A 13048-nucleotide genomic window follows, 5' to 3' on the forward strand; every position below is an offset into this window, starting at 1 on the left:
CTGTTATTGGACATCTATGCTCACATAAACTTCTCTTCTCGCAGGGACTCCAGGGGGCTGTGGGTGCATGTGTGTGTCTATCTGCTGTCTCCTCTTCACATGAGGGCCTTGTGAATTTTCCAGGCCAGAGCCAGGTCCACACAGACACATGAAAAAGTGGTTATGGCACGGGCAGACATAGCTTTTGGCTAGCTCCCACACACAGTGACACAGGTGCTGGAGGCAGCGCGACAGACTTCAGTGCAGGCTAGCACTCGGAGTGTGTATTAACCTCCGGGCCCCTGAGGGCCGGTAGTCCATTTTTTTAGCCTATCCTGAAATCTGCTGCACTCTGTGTTTAATTGCTGTTGACGCCAGAGCAGCTTACACTAAAAACTAGTACCTGTGCCACAATCATGCCTTCAATCTGCTTTGTAAATGTACCTTGGAAAACTCTGGCGACAGAAGAGTCTTTGTGCATTAAACTTGGAACGCGCCCCAGTGCATGCCAGGGGCAGGTCTACCAGGATTAGGGTGGCTGGCTAACAGTATCTGTAACTACCAGTGCCAAACTTACATATGGAACAGGAATTTAAACAGATTAAAGACATTTTTTGCTTCAGGCAGCTGGAACCTGAACTGGGCAACATCCCATTGTTACTTCATCTGCCTGCTTCTAGTATTAGTATTAACTAAAAATACCAGTATGAACTCCGCTAAAGTGATCTCCACACAGTCTGACTGAGGTGCTGTCCTTGCAAAAATGACCTAGATTGCAGTGTCTTTGGTTCTCAGTCACTGGGGAGTGCAGATCTGGAGTAGAAAGGAAGGCTATTGTTCTGAATAGAGGAAAAGCCTAAGGTGCCTGTCACCTGAGAGTACAATCATAGGATAAGGTGTTGTAATTGGTTAATCAGGTAAGTCATGAAAGATGCAAGTATTTTTCCCCACTGGGTGGAGTGGTCTTGAGAATAACAGACAAGGAAAATGCTGCACTGGAAAAATAGATCTTGTGGGGTATTGGATGAACAGGGATAGGGGAAATTCTATTTGCAGAAAGTGACCAAAGAAAGCCGCTTAATCGTGCATGGAAGCCCTAATGATGGGAGCTCTTGTCCTAGTCTAGCTTCAGGCCTTTCAGGATCAGCCCTTCCCATTGCTTCCTTGAGCAGAATACAGAAAAGAGGCAAGCTTTACTTTGAAGTACATTTAACAGCTTTAGTGCCAGCAAAAGCCAGAAATCTCAAGCTTATTTTGCCATATAAAGTACAATTTTTAATGTGGTGGCTTACGCATTGCTTAATTCAGCTCTGTTCTAGCAGGAGAGGAAATGATCTATATAAATAAATAAATAAATAATACTTGCTCCGAATCCCCCCCCCCAAAAAAAAAAACCCAAAACACACCAAATAATGAAAACCTAAGTTTTTAAATAACAGTAAGTTTGGTGCCTTATTCCTGGCATAAAGAGACTTGAAACTCTCTGAATTTTACGTCTCAAATGTCATTTTAAAGCTCAGAGGGAGAGATTCATATTAATTGTGGTGTCTTTCCTGTGTCCAGTCCAAAGTCGTACACTCATAAAGCAATGATTAGTGGAATGAAATTAGTTTGCAGAAGTAGCTGGCAATGTTGCCAGCTTTACAAAACTGCCTCTATCTGGGGAAATTCTCCCTCTGAATAGAGATTACGACTATATGACAAATGCAATAACCTGAGAACAGTTGGCATAATGGGTGGGAGAGAGAACAGATGGATTGTTGCTTTACTGCGAAATTCTTTCTGTAGCCTTCGTAATGTTCTGCTTTGCTCTTTTTCTTACCTGCCATAAACAAGATTAGAGCTGTCCTGTTTCACAGGAGATATTGCAAAGATATTTTCTGGAAAGTGCACACCATGTTTCAGTACCAAGGGTCCTATTTGGTCACAGTTTATCTGGATAAAGGTTCTGGGGAAATTGTGAATATTAACCAAGTGGAAGTGTATCACAAGAGGTTGGTTTAAGTATCTGCTACTGCAACGTGCTCAGCAGGGTTGGCAGAGTGAAGAAGAAACTAATATTTAGTGTAACAGAGTATTCTTAGATCTGATCTCCTGTTCTCCTGCTCTTTTACACCACTTCCACTAAGCCCTGTCTGAACATCACTATTTTCAGTTGCATTTCCAACTCAGGGTCTCATTTTCTTCAAGCTCTTCAGAAACATACACTGCATCATGCACCAGTGTGAGAGAGGGTACATCCAGCTACTTGCAAAATCTGCTCTTCAGTCTCCTCACAGTTGCTACCACTGCTTTCCTTATGCTTGCAAGCCAGAAATCCCAACCCTCCCTGCAAATGCCTGTGTGACAGTTCCCTCTGCTCAGCAGGCCAGGCATTCCTCCGCTTGGCTTTCTCAGGTACTGCTGTTACAGCTCAGGAAGTGTTTTGTGCTGCAGCAGCAGCAGCAGCAGCAGCAGTGGCAGCAGCGCAGCAGCTTCCAGCACGGTGCTGACCTGGGCACAGGCACAAGAGGCAGCAAGCCTCAAGCCCCACCTTCTGCTCTCATGCAGAGAAGGTGACAGCCATTTCCCCTTCCTTACCAGCCATGTACGAGGACAGCAGATGATGCTTGAGATAGATAAAGCTCAGTATATAATTTGAACTAGCCAATCCTTCTAAAACGCAAGGTTTCTGTAAATATACCTGACGCTGCAGAAACCAGCAAATGGTGCTGCTACTGAACTGGTTACTTGTAACTTCATTCTGAGGAGTTCTAGGGATTCCATGCGGTGAAATAAACACCAAACGTACTATCAAGCCAAAGATACTGTCTTGGACTGGGATGTTAGTGCTGAAAAATAATTTAAAATATTTAGCTCATGCTTCACCCCTGAAGGCTTTGCAAACACAATGCAGAAATGATACAATTGGTATGAACTCATGCAACTGAGTAACCATATCAAGAAGTACAGTTCTACCATTCCATGCCAGACTACTACTAATTTGAGACTGCAACAATGGGATTTTAACTGGAAGCATGTGGGGCAACATGCAAAAAAGCGTTAAGGATTTCAGAGTACTGTTCCACTTGAGAGGCTGTGTACTCTCAGACTCTTGTGCATCTTCTACTTAATATATTATGGGTTTTCAATCACTCTGAGTAATTTTTGACCAGGCACTGTAATAAGCCATAATAATAATAAAATTATAATAATAAGCAAGCACTCAGTTGTCTGCATAAGTAGAGCTCCTATTATCCAATCATATAATGAGGAAATTCTGGAGTGACAGCTTTACTGGGATTAACAGTAAAATATTAGCAGGCCCTCTTCTTTTCTTGTTTATTACTTTTTTTAGATGAGCAACATAATACCTCAATGAAAGAAGAGGGTAGTGATTCAGTGTCTCCTCAGGAGAGAGAAATGCTTATTACAAACTTCTTTTCTGGAAGCCTTTGGGCCGTTTATAAATAAGTACTTCCACAAGAAGGAAAAGTTATGAAGACCAGTTCTGCAAACCTCTGACAGCTAGGTGTCTTTCTGTGTCTAATACAGAGTGAGCTTTGCTTTGGAGCTTTTCTCTGCAGCTGAAGCACTTACACAATCGTTCGCTGATGTGGGTTGCCCAGTTTCTCGGTACTCCTGCACCCTGGTGCCCCTTTCCTCCAGCAAAGACCCTAAACTGGCCATATTTAGTGATTACATGTCTGTCTGGTCTCATGAAACATAGAGGAACTTCTCATGCTTTAGACTTGCACCAAAACCTGGCAACAGGTTAAATGTCTTTGAAGGGGTACGTGTGCATGATAGGAAGGTGAGAAGGCAAACAGCTAAAACGGGAATGACCGGCACAGCACCCTGGTTTTCGCTTGCTCCCACATCCCTCAGGCAGAGGCTCCTCACTTCATCTGACCTCACAGCTTTGGTCAGCAGAGATTATGTTGCTCAAAATTATCTGCAGAGATTATCTTTGGGGGCCACACAGCACCTGAAACCAGTAAGCGAACTGCTTGCTAAGAACACACTGCACCAGTGAGGTCTGGGTTTTGTGCCAGCTCCCAGTAAGCTGCTGGGCGATATTCCAGCTGCAGTGTAAATATGCAATAAAACTCTGGTAAAGAGAGTAAAGGGAAGAAGGCAGGTTTGGTGGTATTGTCTTACTGTGCTGCTAAACCACTTAATCTCTTTTCCAACAATGAAAGTGCCAATAATGACACTCATTTGGAGTTTGTATTTAATTTGGGGGAGGAGGTTAGAAGTACACATATTTTCTTGTAATGACCCCTAACTTCCTAACTTTCAGTGCATCCATGCTATTTAAAAAAAAAAAATCTGTAATCAAGTGGGCCAGAATTCTAGAACACAGCATTTCCACCCAAAATGGTCGACTTGGGAAAACAGAAAAAAAAGCAAGTATTATGATGAAACTGGTGATCAAGCAGAGGGCTCCCTAGGCGCTAGCGTTGCAGGACAGCGCGGTGGTGTCTGAGACGCGGACGGGAAGAGCGCGCAAGCTGCCACGGCGCGAAGGAGATGGGGGCAAGCGACGCCGGGCGCCAGGGGGGCGCAGCCGGGGGCTGCGCGGGGCCGAGGCGGAGCCGCCGGCAGCGGCGCCCCGCGCGCATTTGCCCGCAAAGGGCAGAATCGCGGCGCCGCGGGTGCGAGCGGACGGCGCGGGCGCTGCCGCGCGCTCCTCCCCGCGGCCGGGGGCGCTGTGCGCGCCGTGCCGCCGCCGCGAGGGCCGCTCTGCTCCGCTCACGTGGTGTCGCCGCCTCCCCGACACGCGGTCAGAAGTGGGGGGCGCCGCTCTGCTGCGGCGGCCGTGGCCCGCCTAGGCCACGCCTCCCCGCTCCCAGCCAATCACCGCGCCCACCTTCAGCCCCGGCACGCCGGCGCTGCCGGGTTGCCAGCGGCGTCCCTGGTCCCTTTAAGGAAGCGACGCGGCTGCTGATTGGCTGGCGGGGCCGAGCCGGCGAAGGGAGGGGAGGGAGGAAGAGGAGCGCGAGCCCAGGGCTGCCCGCGGGCGCGCGCGTGGGGGCTGGGCCGCGGCCGCCGGCGGAGGGGCTGCACCTGCGGCCGCCGTGGGGCGGCGCGGCGCGGTGCGGTGGCGCCGGGAGGCAGCGCGCACGGGCATGTCCCCGCGGCCGGGGCTGCAGAGGTAGCCCGTCCCGCGCCCAGGTGCACGCCGCCCGTGCGGGAGTGCCGCTCCCGGCGCGAGGCTCCCTCCTCTCGGTGCCCGCCTCCCGCGCCCTGACCCTGCCCCCGGGCGGCAGCGCTGACGGCGGCTCCGCCCCGGGCTATCTCCGCACCTGGGCCGCTCCCGCGGCCGCCGCCCTCCCTGCTGGGCTTATGGCACAGCCGGCGGCGGACGCGTGTGCCTGCGCCGCGGCTCCGGGGGGCGACGGCGGGGAGATGAGTGGCAGGAAGGTGGCTCTCATCACCGGCATCACCGGCCAGGTAGGGGGCTCCCGCCCGGCCGCCCGCCCGCAGCCGGCGGGGCGCAGCTTTCCCGGGGGCCGGTGGGGGGCGGAAACGGGGCAGCGCTTCCCCGCCTGCGGCGCGTGTGTGTGTGTGTGTGTGTGTGTGTGTGTGGTGGGAGGGGGGAGCCGGAGCCCCCCCGCGAGGGGCCGCGGGGCCGCTGGGCGGCGCGAGCTGGGGCAGGCCGAGCCCTAACGGTCTGCGGCTGGCGAAATTGGGGGGGGGGGGGGGGGAAGCAGCGAAGGTTGAGTGCCCGCGACCTGGCTGCCGGTCCCGGAGGCTTTGAAACGCCCCGCGGCGCCCCTTGGAGGCGCGTGGCGGGTCCTTCCCCGCGGATGCGTTTCCAGCCCTGGGCGCGGCAACGCGCCGTGCGCTGCGGCGGCCCCGCTAGGTGCCGAAACCACGCTGCACCGCGGCAGCCGCGTGTGCTCTGGTGCCTGGCGCCTGCCCGCTTCCTGCTCCAGTTGCGCCAGGGCAGCTGGAGTGCAGAAGCCCTCTCTGAAAGCCCCCGGGCTGGTTAAGAGATGGACAGATGGCCTCCAGGTAAAAGGCTTCTCTGGCCTCACCTGCACGTGGAGGATACTACTGGAATTTAGAAATGGCTTTCACTAGGCTATATAGATGAGGGGGTGCTTTTCTTCTTCTTCTTCTTCTTTTTTTTAATCTTGGGTTTGGACTATTTTATAGTAATGTTACCTGGAATTCTTAAGAAATCAGCTTAACCTGGACTGAAGCGAGGCACGAAGTGATCTTCGGCAAAAAAGGAGCTGCACATGTAAAAGATACTATGATGAACCGATATTCTAGCTGTTCATCCTGATGGACTGAAGAGGTGAAGGCACCAATGTAATGGTATGAGGCAGCCTGCAGGCAGGTTTGATATTAGCAGACCTATCACTCAGAGGGACTCTGTGTCATCTGCCTTTTTGACTTACTGGACAGCCATGCATTCACTGCAGACTTGCTGTTTTATACCCAGACCTGAATGGATGGCACAAGTCTCTCCTGAGGCTGCTTATTGTGCATTCATGTTGCTGTGCAGTCATCAGTCCTTTGACTGTGTACTTATAGGGAGAATGATGCTATTGCAGAGTACTGGTGCTTTGAGTGGGAGAAAGGTGACATGAACTGAAAAAATCAGTGTTTCCCTTGGAGTTACCTCTGCACTGTGAAAAAGGATGCGCCGTGGTGAGTTTTAACCTAGTGAAAAGTAAGACCTCCGGGAGTGCTGATGTACACCATTTATAGCTTTTGCTGCTACACTTCCAACAGACACCTTGGATATTTGGTTGGGTTGTTTGTCTGTGCAGAGGCCTGCATTGTCATGTCTTTGCTACCAAGTGGCAAATGGGTGCTAAACTAAAGCTGTCCTGGACCTGCTCAGTCATATTCCAGCAACGCCTTCCTTTGCAATGTAGATGTTGCCTGTTGCCAGGAAAAACTACTGTGCTGTCCACTCGTCTCTTAGAATATGCTGTGTGACTTCTGCTTGTACGGTGTATCTTTTTGTGATTGGTATAAGCTGTTAAGTAGGTAACACTGGATAGTAAGCATTAACAATCTTTTTAGAATCTGAGTGAAACAGTTTGTTTCCTTTGTGGTTTGCATTTAATCAGTGACAGCTTCATACTTGGAAGAACTTCTTTCTCTTCAGCTGTAACTTGTACTGGTATGTTTGCAAATCCATTTTTGAGATACTGCTTTGGACTGTTTTGAAAGCAATAGGCATTGTGGAAGAGTACATGTAAAAGCAAGCATGTTACTCTAAGAAACTGTTTCTCAATGATCTTTCTTATAATAGAAGAGTCACCTGACCTTTTAGGAGGGAATAAATCCAGAGACAATGTAATGTCACAGCAGTTTTCATTTGCAATCAAAAAAACCCAAAAACTGGACTACACTTTGAGTATTCATCTCCTGTTCTTATTTCCCCTCAATTTGTCTGTTTTCATGTGGCACATGTGTTCTTAAAACACTTTTCAGCGTGCTGTCTTCTGATGTGTTAGCAGCCATCTGTCATTACCAGGTTGAGAAACCCTTCCAAGTGACTGTTTGACAAGGAGATATAACTGTGTCTGAAAAGGGGGGAAAAATGGTAATGTGTATATACTAACTTTTTTTTTTGGTGTTTATTTTTAGCAAGAGCATAGTCAGAGCTTTCCCAAGGACTACTTTCGTGCTATGTGGGCAGTCTTCCGGTCCGTTGACAGAAGTACGTTCCTTTTCATTGAAGATAGTAAGTTAGAGGCCTCTAGCTATAATGCTCTGATTCTTTCAGTACAGTATTCTGTTTTTTTAATATTTTCAGCACAGCTTTTCCATCTTAATTTAACCTTTCTCAGACATACTGTTTAGTGTTGGAATGTGCAAGGGACCAGACCTGAAAAAGGCCTGAGATATCTAAAAGTTACACATTGAGGCTGGATACCTTAATGGCAAGACTTTGCCAACTCTTTTTTCAGGATGAAAGTTTTAGGTTGGGGGTAGCCTCTCTCTGGGTCCTATAGTCCTCCATCATTCCATAACTGGGAATCCTGGTCTCTCTTCTCCTCTTAGATGAATTTTAAAAGAAAATCACTGTAGTGTTTGTTCCTTGTTGCTCTTTCACTCTGTTTCTTTATTTTTACATAATGCTCCTCTTTTTATTTGGAGCTGCCTCACCCAGAGATGGGAGACCTGGGTTCTATTTCTTCCTTGTCTGAGAATGACCAAACTAGCATGTCCCACCTCTCAGGAGAAAGTTCTAGTGACCTCTGTTTTTAAATTTAAGTATCATCTGTAAAATGTACAAATATGCAGAAGTGGGAACTAGAACTTTGATTCGTAGTAGAACTAGAACTTTAATTACTAGGATTCTTTGTGTTGCTCTGTTACTTTATAATGATCCCTTAAGACTGAAGAGGACATAGAACAGAGTAGGCAGTAAAGTAATCTTAGTTATCTGGGCTCTTTCTCCTGCAGCAAACCTCTTTTAAAAGAAGTGAGTTGCCACTGTTGCATTGTGTAAGGAGCCTGCTTTTGTTTGTGTGTAACCAGCGTACTCTGAGACAGTTTACTTAACTAGGCCCCACAGCGCCTGGCTCCTGGAACAAGGGTAGGTGGGAGATAAATACTGAGCTAACTGGACTGTGGCAGTTCTAAGCAAACAGAGTTGTGCTTTTGTGTTTAGAGTACTTCTAGGCTGAACAAGGAGCTGCTTGGATTGTGGTGGCACTTCCTGAGTAGAGCTGGTATCTTGGCAAGAGTGATGTCTCATCGCAGTGTTGGAATCGGACACCTCATTTTGTTTTTCAGAACTTTATAGCTGTGAGCTTCTCTATTGTCCACCTTTTCTACTGACTAAAGATGGGATTTTGTTTCTGTTATGATGGGGGAAAAAGTTGAGTTGTAGTTAGGAATATATTTTAACAATAGAGAAACTGTCCCCTAGTTCAGCTTTTAACTAAAATATCACCTGAAGCTCAGCTCTGTCTTTTGGATTATGGACCTCTAATGGGACTAAATAGACTTTGGAGGATGCCAGAAGAGGAGGATGGGATATCTGCACAATTTCTTCTGTATAATGAATGAGTAGAAGCTTGGGCCATGCCCCTGTAAGGGTTAACAAGATCAGCTTGTGTGACTTGCTTCTGCTCTAGATGCAAGACACTGAAAATAGAAGGCTCTGTGAGAGTGAATCCATTACTGACGGAAATGCAATTTTGTGACATTTGGCCAAATAACAAAAGGAGTTTGCAAAATGGATGGTGAAACCACTAAAAGAAAGAACTTCCATAATTGCATGGTTGGATTCAAAAGGAATTCTGTTTACAAGGGCTGGACTTCTCTATCAAATCATAGTAACTAAATGAGTCACTACTAACTTTGCATTTACCAATGGGGTTAGAGTGAAATCATTATCATTCTACAGCTTGCGGACCTGATAAGAGACACTAAGCGTGTAGCTGGTGGTGTTGTAGAGACTATTGCAGTTTTGAGATTTCCCTTATCTCCCTTCTCACACCACAGCTGTGGGGCAAACCACACTTAACTGTTCTGCTGAAATGAATACTGGAGTAGACAGTTGTGACTGGATGGATAAATCACTTCTTCAGTGTCACATAGGTATTGGTCCAGTAGTAGGTAACTTCTGAGTAACACATAGCACTTTGCTCATTTAAGGAAAAATATTTCAGAGGAAACATATGCCTGCTGTAGGTATTTAATGAAAATACTTTTATTTATGAAACAAAAATGTGACTCTTGCATTGTGAAGACATCCTCCAATACAAAATAGAAGTGCTGGATATTTCAAACTTTGATACCTTGAAGAATTACTCTGTAAAAGTAGGATTTTTGAATCAAATACTGGTACAAGGTACAAATTTACTTCTGGATATGTGGATCTTCATGCCCTGCCTTGTCTTATATTTTGGGAAACTACTAAATCAGTGCTTTTTGACATCTTTGTTTTCCAGGCACTGTCACTAAATGTCTTAGAGTTGCATTTAAATAACTGCAGAAAGTCTGACTATGCTGCAGTCAGTCTGGTTATCTTTCTGTACGGTGATGCTTGTAAGGGTACTTAGATGTTTGATTTGTTGGAGAAATAATCAGTTTGGCTGAGTCCAGCTACTAGGTGATATGTTGATGTTTCTACTTTTTCTGCTTCTTCAGTCACTGGATTATGAGCCATGAATAATGTCCGTCTTCTGTCTGACGCTGTCCCCTTTTCCTTGGAGAGACAGTAAGATAGAGTTTGTAGACCAGTGGGTCTACAAAAAAATCACTCAGCGGGCACTTGTAAAGCTAAGTTTTGAATGAAGCAAAAGAGTAGAAGTCACATGCCAATACATGGCTGGAGGCTGTCATAAATTATATACGATGAAAGCAGTCATGTTTGTGCCTTTAAAAAAAGAGCTCTTAAGTAGCATCTCAAGTTTCTGTTCAGCTGCCTGCTATTCTGTCAAATTCAACTGCAGTTTGAAAAACTTAGGGTTTGGTTGAAACTGTTCTGATGCTGTTGTCTTAAGGTAATGTAAATATAATTAGAAAGTGAGTGTGCATGTGTAAATGATGCAAAAATGTTTTAAGTGGTTGATGTAGGTAGAATATAGGGTCTGCCTTTGTAGTATTTGAAAGTTAAATCAATTTTTTACTTTTTTTTTTACTAGCTAAGCAAGACAGATGATGGGCAAACTATCAGTAATTAAAAAAAGACTGCTTCATGTAAAATGTAATCAAACGCAGTTGTTTTACTGGTTACATCCTATCCTGTTTACTGGTGTTCATCCTAGCGGTACTTCCTGCTGCCCAAGCCTAATTTCTCTGAGGAGCACTGAATTTCTTTACACTTACACACCCTTTACTTTTTTCTGTGGCATAAAATCTCAGTGCTAAGGCAGGAAATAGTTTCTCTGTCTCTTGACAATTTTTATTAACCTTATCCCAGCTTCTTTAGACACTCCTGAGTCCTGATTAAATATCAGTCCCTGACAAACTTGTCAGCTCTTTCTCCTCTGCTGTTGCAGCACAAGGCTTGTGCTTGCTTTAGAAAGCTTGTTTTCCCTTAGCCAAGAGGTGAGCAATGGCACAAGAGCAAGTCAACAGCAAGGTGGGTGTCTAATTTCCTCTCTTGTGTGCGTGCTCTTTCTAAGTCTCCTCTTGGTTCTTTGGTTGCTTTTTAGCTAAATGAGCAAAATATTTGGGGGGGGGGGGTTCTTTCTTTTTTTTTTCTTCCCATAATTTTTCTCACCTCCTGCTTCTTTCATATAAATTTGCTGATTACTTTTTCAGGACCTCAGTGAAGGAATTCCTTTGGGTCATGTATACCAGCTGGGGGGATGCAGTTATGCTCCAAACTTTCAATTAAGCAAAGCTATAAGAAGGTGAGGCGGAAGAGTGGAATTCTCTCCTGTCTTTTCTCTAACTTTTATTTAAAAAAATCACAACAGCTTATTGTTCCATTTGAAGGGTGTGCACAAAGTCTTCACAATATAAAATCCATAATTAACCTTTTTTTTAAAGCCTGCTGAACAAGTTGATGTAAACTGTCTTGTCTGTTGTAGACCTATGCTTTTCACGTGCAAATTTAAGCAATTTGACTTCCTCATGCAAAGTAAATGTCCCAACAATTTTTCTTTTTGTGTATGCACAAATACACACAAAATAGTACACCAAATGCAAACTTCCTTCTTCAGGAGTTTTTCTAGTTAAAGTCATGTCAAAAAAAAAAAAAGAGAGAGAAAATGGGAAAGATGAATTTTGCTTTGTAACTCCAAAATGTCATCTGACAGTAAACACAGAATTTGATCTCATTGAGATTAGTTCAGTGATAGCTTTCATTGAACAACATTTGGTATTTTATGCTGAAACACTTTTATTGCATTCAGTAGTGGAGCAGCTTGTATCATGCAGTTGAATTGATAAATTAGAAGTTGACATTATCGCAACACCTTTCTATTGTTGCTCAGATAAATACAGTGATTCAATAGTTATGTCAGCTACAAGAATGCAGTTACTTTGGGTGTGGAGTGCTGCAGGTCTTGACTTTTTGCGAAGAGTTTCTGAGTAGATAAACCTGCTTATTGAGCTGCAGTCTCCATACTTCAACACCTTGGAACTAATGGGAAGAAAGTATGCTTGCTTTGGAAAAATCTGACTATTAAATACAGTAGGATATGGTTGACTTTAGTGAGAGAGGTTTCTGTAGGGCTTTATGTTTAGCTGCCATTTGGCCCATTTATTGCTACCTGAAAATTCCTACTAGAGGAGCATTCTTACTGCCTACAGTGAAATGTAATGCAGAGGGGAAAAAATATGGTACGTTGAAAAGGTCAAGTGCTTTTGCTGTAATGAGAAGATGCTGTGTCTCTGCTGCATATCTTGCCACCTGCATAACTATTAAATATGCCTTTTTTTTTTTCTTCCCTCTTCTAGTTTCTGAGGAGATAGTCTCTTGTATGTGATGTACACGATGCATGCAGACTCTAAAGATGCTTCTTCTGGGATAGTGCTGAAGCATTTGACTAAGCCGCATTATCAGTTCTGTATCTTTTCTGGTGCTTTTGTAGTTGCTTTGACGTAGTTTGCTGCTATACCGCTCTGGAAGTTTAACAAATTGAAAATGGTAGAAGATTCTCTTACTTGGACTCTAACCTCTGAACCCATGCCAGAAGTAGCTTGAGCATATTTACCATTTCATGATGGGGAAACAAAGCCTTTCCCAAGGTGTGAAAAACAGTGTCAGTCTAGAAGGAAAGAAAACCCCAAGCCAGGCAGGGATTACTTTTGACTGCTCCTTTATGTACGCTCTTCCTGATTTCTACACTTAGAGTTTGGTATTTTTGCAGTCCCTTCTGCTTGTTACTGTAGTCCCTATTTGTTTGCTTCTATTACTGCAGATTGATGTGCCATTTTGGAAATGGGACACAACGTCTGACTGGCTGCTACTTGCCAAATTGCAGGCATGCTGTAATGGTGTCTTTTTTACGTTTGTTTCATGCTTGCAGGATACCTTTGGGTGTGTTACCAGCGGCCAGCTTAATCAGTGGTGCTGGTGGTAACCTGTATCTTTCTCTTGATTGCTGTTTCTTTAGAAAGATTAAGAACAGCCATCCTATCTTTGGCTGCT

At 45.3% G+C, this 13048-nt stretch overlaps 1 protein-coding gene across 1 annotated transcript in view; it reads left to right on the top strand.

Annotated features, from left to right (window-relative positions):
- Nucleotides 1–5038: 5038 nt before the first annotated feature.
- Nucleotides 5039–13048, top strand: part of GMDS (GDP-mannose 4,6-dehydratase) — a 435614-nt gene continuing 427604 nt past the window's right edge. The window contains exon 1 of the mRNA XM_067290783.1: nt 5039–5415. Coding sequence (XP_067146884.1) covers nt 5308–5415 — 108 coding nt within the window. The 5' untranslated portion in view covers nt 5039–5307. The remainder of the gene's footprint in view (nt 5416–13048) is intronic.

Source organism: Apteryx mantelli, chromosome 2 (genome assembly GCF_036417845.1).
Source record: "Apteryx mantelli isolate bAptMan1 chromosome 2, bAptMan1.hap1, whole genome shotgun sequence".
Classification (NCBI taxonomy): Eukaryota; Metazoa; Chordata; class Aves; order Apterygiformes; family Apterygidae; genus Apteryx; species Apteryx mantelli.